Source organism: Oratosquilla oratoria, chromosome 12 (genome assembly GCF_046742065.1).
Source record: "Oratosquilla oratoria isolate Oo_2021 chromosome 12, ASM4674206v1, whole genome shotgun sequence".
NCBI lineage: Eukaryota > Metazoa > Arthropoda > Malacostraca > Stomatopoda > Squillidae > Oratosquilla > Oratosquilla oratoria.
Window position 1 is genome coordinate 1,093,420 of NC_134788.1, and position 7,500 is coordinate 1,100,919.

The 7,500-nt window shown below is 43.6% G+C and overlaps 2 protein-coding genes across 4 annotated transcripts in view; one reads left to right on the forward strand and one right to left on the reverse strand.

The window, feature by feature from the left end:
- LOC143030887 (uncharacterized) overlaps positions 1-7,500 on the forward strand; it is a 485,211-nt gene that overhangs the window by 224,028 nt on the left and 253,683 nt on the right. The gene's annotated exons all lie outside the window — the stretch shown is intronic.
- On the reverse strand, positions 1,255-6,861 carry LOC143030148 (uncharacterized). The gene has a single exon (XM_076193314.1). It carries the CDS (start codon positions 6,859-6,861, stop codon positions 1,255-1,257), a length of 5,607 nt encoding a protein of 1,868 aa, XP_076049429.1.

Sequence of the window (7,500 nt, forward strand, 5' to 3'; positions counted from 1 at the left end):
CTCCTAAATCCCCAAAGGACAAAAAGACTGAGGTAACAGTGGAATCAATCATTCCATGATGAGCATTGGTTAGCGACATCGGAAGCCTCATTTGTCGTGGCGCTCTGAAAACGACGACTCTTGAAGAGAGTGACTGCAATATTATATAGGAAGTAGCTTCGAAATCACTTGAGCCCTTCAACACGGGCCTCTGCCCTCAGCTGAATAATAATAATAATAATAATAATATTCTTAATGATAATAATGATAATAATGATAATAATGATAATAATGATAATAATGATAATAATGATGATAATAATAATGATAATAATAATGATAATAATAATAATAATAATAATAATAATAATAATAATAATAATAATAATAATAATAATAATAATAATAATAATAATAATAATAATAATAATAATAATAAATGATGATGATGATAGCAGCAACAATGATACACATTAGTTTGCTCTGCCTAAAAGTTTGTTCGTAAATCCCTTATATCGTTCACATATTTTGTCATTATTATTTCTATTTTCCTTTTTCTTCTCCGTCTTTGTCTTCTTCCTTGTATTCTTCTTCGTCTTTGTCATGGTCATCCTCCCTGTCGTCTTCTTTTTCTTCTTCGTGGAGCGTTTTTTTTTTTTTTTTTTTTTTTTTTTTTTTTAGCGGCCATGGGTTCTGCGGAGGTTAATCGAGATTTTAATTATCCTCCAGAGAGTCTGTAGTTCTGAGAGCTCTCACTTTATTTTCTCTCTTGTGACACGGAGTCATCGTGGAGACATCTTGCAGAAACACGCCGTAGATCCAGGCCCATGGGCGTTGATTCGCCGAGGCTATAACGCTACTTTGGCGAACGGCAAATTGTTTTATTCCTCCGAGTGGGAGCCCGAAAAAATGAACTGACTAATTCATATCTTGCCTCGAAACCTTCGTGGTTGCATATGATTACTCAAATCATCCTCGGGGCTCCCCTCAGCTGAACCAAATCCTCGTCAGCCCTCCTCCGTTTCCATGAGGACCTTCGTGACATCGGTATCTCTTGCACCTTATTCGGCGTCGTTTTTTTTTTTTTTTTTTTTTTTTTTTTTTTTTTTTTTACAAGCCCACCGGCTGCGCCGGCCAGGCTTCGCCTGGGGGCTTGGCCTTCGGCAATGCTCGCGCTTCGCGCCCTGGGCTTCGCCCACTTTGTGGATACTATAGCCTATGGATAATTAAAGAATAAGAATGCAATTGGTACTTTATTCAACACATTTACAATCCCTACATTTCTTTGATGGTGGAGGTGTCTTGATCTCCTTGGTTGACCTCTTTGTCTTCTGGAGCCCGTCTTTTCTTCGGTGATCCTCTGTCCTCGGAGTCTTGATCGCCTTGGGTGACCTCTTCGTCTTCTGAACCCTGTCTTTTCTTCGGTGACATTTTACGCTTAATGATTCTCCTCAAATACGCTAACAGCTCCTCATCGCTTACTTCTTCGTCGCTGTCAGGAGACGGAGGTGGTTTGACAACCCCTTCATCCCCTTGCTCGGGTGCGTTAACTTCCTCTTCTTCCTCTTCATCACGCATTACCCAATCTGGCATGATCATCTTGATGCAATCTTCTTCTGTGATCTTGTGAATACCTTCGGGTATGTCTTTGCTTTCGAACTCAACTTCTTCCTCCTCAAAAAGAGCTTTACTACCAATAGCGTCCTTCGCTGGCTCCTCCTCGACATCTACTGTCTCGGTTTCAACAAACAACTCTTTATATACCCTGTTAAAGGCCGGCCGGCGTTCAACTCCTTCATCACCTCTACGCCAGCCCGTGTAGTACACCAACGCGTTCCAGTTGGTTACTCGTGAACAGGCCACGTATAGTTGTCCATGTGCGAAGCATTGGACGGAATCAAGCAGAAGTCCACATCGCTCGAAAGTTTGCCCCTGGCTTTTGTTGATGGTCATGGCATAACTGAGCTTGACGGGAAACTGCTTACGCTTGAAGTGGATTGGGGTATCTTGAGACTCTAACACTATACGTGGAATCAAAACTTGCTCGCCGCGGTAGCTCCCTCCTAGTATCTTTCCGACTATCACGTTCTTCTTCAAGTTAGTCACCATTATCCGGGTTCCGTTGCAAAGCCTAGGAGGACAGATGTTTCTGATGATCATGAGGACACATCCTACTTTCACCTTCAAAGCGTGTAGAGGCAACGACGGGCTTGTCATGGCGTTAAAAACTGACGCTTGGACGTCAGTCTCTTTGTCCACGGGTGTGTCGACGCTGAAGTAAATCCGCTCTTTCTCCTGGTTACGGTCGTATATAAACTGGTTGATACTTCCCACGTCGTCATTTGTGGGTGATACTATTGCTCTCTTCTCGAAGTAAGACATGTTGAGATGGTTCTCTTCAAACTCGTCGTAAACTTTAGACACTAACTCCTCTCGTGAGTTTGCCCGAACACCAAAATCCTTCTCAAAGACGATCTCGCCGTCGTTATGGGTGCCGATGGCTAGAAGTTGTTTGGCAAACCTCTTGTTTTTGACGTCATCCTTCTTAAGGTGTACGTTTTCTGTCAACTCCAACTTTGTCAGCCCTTCCCACATGTAACTCGATTTGATGCAGTAAGCCAGTTCTTCTGTCTTCCCTCCGTTTCTTATGACCGGCAGGATTTGTCGGAAGTCTCCTGCGCAGACAAACACCTTGCCTCCCATGAACTTTTCGTTCTCCATGATGTCTCTCAAAGTGATGTCTAAAGACGTCAACATGTTCTTGTTCGCCATTACGACTTCGTCCCAAACTATCAGTCGAGTTTGTTCTAGCAGTCTTGCCATTTCTGTGTTCTTCTTGACGCTACACGCTCTAGTTTCATCGTATTCCATCAAGGGTATCTTGAACATGTTGTGAGCCGTTCTTCCCCCAGAGAGGACGGTTGCTGCAATCCCAGACGAAGCAACAGCTAAAGCGATCTCTCCCTGGGAACGAACAGCATCCAACAACAAATTCAAGACAAAAGACTTCCCGGTGCCTCCTGCAGCGTTGACAAATATGCCGTTATTCTTATAGAGGTATCCCTTTTCCACTCGCTTCATAACAGTTTCGAAGACATTTCGCTGTTTGTCATTCAGAAGCTTAGACTTTTCCTCAACAGACTGTTTCAGCCTCTGCTTGTTGTACGCCTTCTCTCTTCTGATGACATTAGATGACCGTGCACCTCCTCTTGAAGCTGGAAGACCGTACTGTGTGATCGAACCCCCGCCGCAGTTCCACACAAAGTGTTGGATCTCATCCAAGGCGTCCAAATAGATTTCATCGTTGTACTCTGTCAGCTTGGCTTGATGCAAGTAATCGCTGGAAAAGTAGTCTTTGACCTCTTCCCATATGCCGGACTGGTCCTCGAGATCAGAAAAGACCAACATACTTGCATAAGTTTCTCTGAGTTGTTTTCTGTCGTTAGTGTGGTTGATAATGTCCATAATCGTCTCTTTCCAAGTTGCTTCATCACTGAGCAAACCGAGTGCTTTAACGGCTTCTCTATTTGTTTCGTACATGACACTGTCTATGGTACGAAGGTCTTCGAACGACTTTGGCCCCTTTTTATGTGTCAGCAGGAGCCTCAGATAGAACAGTTCTACCGTCTTGGTGGTTACAGCACGAATGCGACCCAGACTGTATGTATGCCCAACTCGTTCCTCCCATATGGCTTTTTGTGCGTTATAGATGTAATGGAAGGGCAACTGGCTGTAGTATAACGTGGCTCCGAACGCGTCCTTCTCACACAACTTGAAAAAGGCGGTTAACTGAGTGTCCCTTTTAACTTTTTGAGAAAGTTGCTCATCTGTCATCTGTTCGTGGTAGAATACTGAATTCTCACCCTCTAAGTGCAAATCCAACGGAAACACCGGTGGGTAAGATTTGTGGATGTCGAATTTGAAAATCTTCCACGTCGCCTCGTTAGAATTGATGTATCTGGCCTCCTGGTAGTTTCTGACTTCGTTCACAGAGTCATCTTCTCCTGAAGTTTTGGTGAACAATATCTTGTCAGAACCTTTATTAACATACTTGGTGACATAAGCTATAGCTTTTATAGAATTTGAGCACTCCACGTTAATGTGTGCGTCGTATTTGAGACAAAGATAGGGGTTATAAGGCACAACCCACGAATTATCTACGGTTACTGTACCGTCCTTCAGTTTGAGTTGAAAAGAGTTACCGCCTTCTCCTACTGAACGCCTAACATACTCCGGGTAACCGTTGTTTCCGAACAATAAGGTGCTTCTGCACGTCTTAGGGAATCCTTTACCACACTGATCGGGTTTCGCGCTCTTCCCATGACAACATATTTGGGACTCGTCGTAACCTTTGCAGGGGCCGTGTATCATACACCGTGTAACCGTCTCGTATAGCCTTGGCTCCTTCTCCTTATCGGGTATCTCCGCTCTTATTACCTGTGCGACTGTATCCGCTGTCACACGCACTGCCATCCAAAGCAATATGTGAGCATGTGGTAGCCCACGTTTTTGCCACTCTACGCTGTAAAGGTGGGCCTTGACGGCTCCAAAAGCCTTCTTGTGCACCAAATCACCCATCAGACTATCCAACTTCAACTTAAATATCCGACTTACAATATCTGGACGATCACATGCTCGTGCCCCTGGTCCGTCAAGCTTGCTTAATGCTTCTGTGACATCTGCCCATTTAGGGTTCATAGTGAAGGTGATGAAATAGTCGGGTGATCCATAAGCCGTGACATAAGCCAACGCATCCTGCTGGCGCTGCTTCATGTACCTAGGACCTCCTACAAATGTCGGAGGCAACACAATTCGTTGTCCCGTCTTACTTTTTTCAGTCACTTGCAATAGATCGACCCTTTCTTTTCGCATACCGGTGTGGTTGTGTTCCAGAAAGCGTAGACGGCTCGTCTCTATTTTAACGTAGTTGTCAATTACAAACTGTTGGAACAGTCGTCGTCCTTTTACAATGTAGTTAAAAACACCTTCTCTCTCCATGTAAAGAGCTGAATAGTACATAAGTGCTGAAAGTCTTTTCTCGGAGTCCTTCTTTTCCATCGTAAAGCTGTAGCCTTTGTCTCCGTTAGGTAATAGCAGAGGATATTGAAAGAGATCGTAGAAGTAATTGGTCGAGTTAATCATCCGAAGGGCGTATTTCGAACCAGGAAGAGGGGACGCTATTGTAACTTTCAAGGTGTCCTTTTCTGGCCCCAAATTGACTATGGCTCCTACTTGGCAGGACGCCGTTGGCAAATGATAGACACCTTTGTGTTCCCTGGTTGCAACCCCTTCTGCGGTCTTTAACGTAATAGCCACGTTTGGTATAGCTCTCTCCTTATTAACGTAAGTCTGAATGAGTTTCTTTGAGGTTTCCAATTCTTCCAAGATTACCTTCAGTGATGCGTTGTGCTTAACCAAATGCGCGTATAGTTGCTCTATGATCTCTTCGTTCCTCAAGAATTCGGCGGTTTCACGCTTTCTACGTTTAATCGTCTCGGTGTTCGCTTTCGGCCCCTTTTTTCTTTGATTCATGAACTGTTCGACCGTTTCACAACGTAGTTTTAGCTGTTGTTCCTTGTCGTGGTAAAAGTACAAATCGAGGAAACTTGCTGCAGATTTCCAAAACGGTGCGTTTGTTAAACCCCAGTCGTCGTGTTCTGATACCAACAGGTTCGGCTTCATCGAACCCAAACGGTGATAAACCTTGCCTTGAATCTTGTAACAAAGCGCCATTTCTCTTTTGTCACTTAGGGAACCTGAGGTTGCGAAGGAGGTAAAGGAGAAGACGTTGTTAAACGCTACAATGTTATCGAGAAAGTGCCTTGAGAGTGAAGAGGAACCATCATAAAGTCCCTTGATGCCCTCGTCTAGTGTCGTCAATTTAGATATCGCCTTGGGAGTTTTGCCTCCGTTGCAACAAATGGTCTTCCTTTCTGTCTTGAAAAGCAAAGCTTGACAATTCTTACACCTAAATGCGCCCATCTCACCGACTGAGTGAGGAGGTACCCGTGACTCGTCGCTTTCTGTCATATAACCACAGAATGACATCATCAGACGCTCTTTCATCTCTAAGAACTGTGGTTTTTTGCCGAGATCTTTGCGTTCCTCGCGCATATTGGCTATCTTTTCAACGGCTCCAGCACGAATATCCGCGGCAGCTACTGGAATAAGCGAAGATAGGAAATCGCTCCTATTCATACGTTTAATCTCTGCCTTTATAGCTTTTGCTACCTTGGCTTCTTTAGCCTTCTTTTCTTTTGCCGCCTTGATCTCTGCTTTTGTTCGTTTAGTGCGTCTCAGTGGCGTACTTTTCCTCGCTTGACTGGTTTCTGCTTTAGTCTCTTTCAAGCTTTGCTTTATCTCTGCCAGTGTACTATCAACGGGTAACGAAAGTGGCTCCGGATTATCAGCATCAGTCGACGGGCCCGCCACCGGCTCCTCTTCTATATTTGCAGGCATAGCCACTGGTTCCTCTTTTCTATCCGAAGGCAAAACAACAGGCTCCTGTTTACTATCTGAAGACATAGCCACGGGCTCCTCTTCTCTATTTGAAGGCTCCGCCACGGGCTCTTTTTCAACAACTATAGGTGTGGTTTCACTCTGAGAAGGTTCTACAGGCTTCGGGTTTTGTTGGCAGGCTCTTTTTATGGCGTACTTTTTCGCCTTGTCTAAGCGCTTTTGAGCCTCGAAACTCCTCTGCAAATATTGTTTCTGGTACTCTATGTGATCAGATTTTCCTCCATGCTTTGTGAAGCTTTTATATCCAGCAAAATAGTGCTTCACAAAACCTTCTATCCTTTCTTCAGGAATTTCTCCAACATAAACCTCCAAGGAATCCAACAAATCGTCGCTATAGACGCAGTCTTTCTTCTCCTTTAGCATCTTGTTAAACGTTAGTAGCTTTCGCTGAAACATCTTTATCGACTCCCTTACTTGTAACCCCTTGGTCTGTTCGTAAAGGTGAGGAAACGCCTTCTCATGTTCACTTTTTAGCGCTTGGTTCAATTTCCTATTCTTCATTAACTCTCCTTTACTAAACTTCTTTTCCTTCGTCACCCAACTCCAGAAGTGACGATACCGTTGCATCTTTAACTTTGACGAATCCCCGGCCATCCTTCCCAACCACCACCTGTGTGTGACCGAATTACCACCGTATAGTATAAATCACAGAAAATAAGTTTCTACATCAAACTGAATATAATTTAGAGCTCTTACCTCTATTCAGTAGACGAAGGCAGTGACTTGAAATGCAGAAGATTGTGACGTCATGTCGTCATTGCTTGGAACTGTACGTAATATTCTAATATACTCATTATGCCTCATAAATGCTAAGTCAAGAGTTGGCTATACTTTTAAATAATAACTATGAAAAATTTAAATATTAATGGTCAGAAAATATGTAATCGGAAAAGTGGAAATTAATTACCTCTATTCAGTAGACGAAGGCAGTGACTTGAAATGCAGAAGATTGTGACGTCATGTCGTCATTGCTTGGAACTGTACGTAATATTCTAATATACT

Bases quoted from the DNA above. Each gene is read 5' to 3' on its own strand.
- LOC143030148 (XM_076193314.1), bottom strand. From the start codon at position 6,861: ATGCTAAAGGAGAAGAAAGACTGCGTCTATAGCGACGATTTGTTGGAT.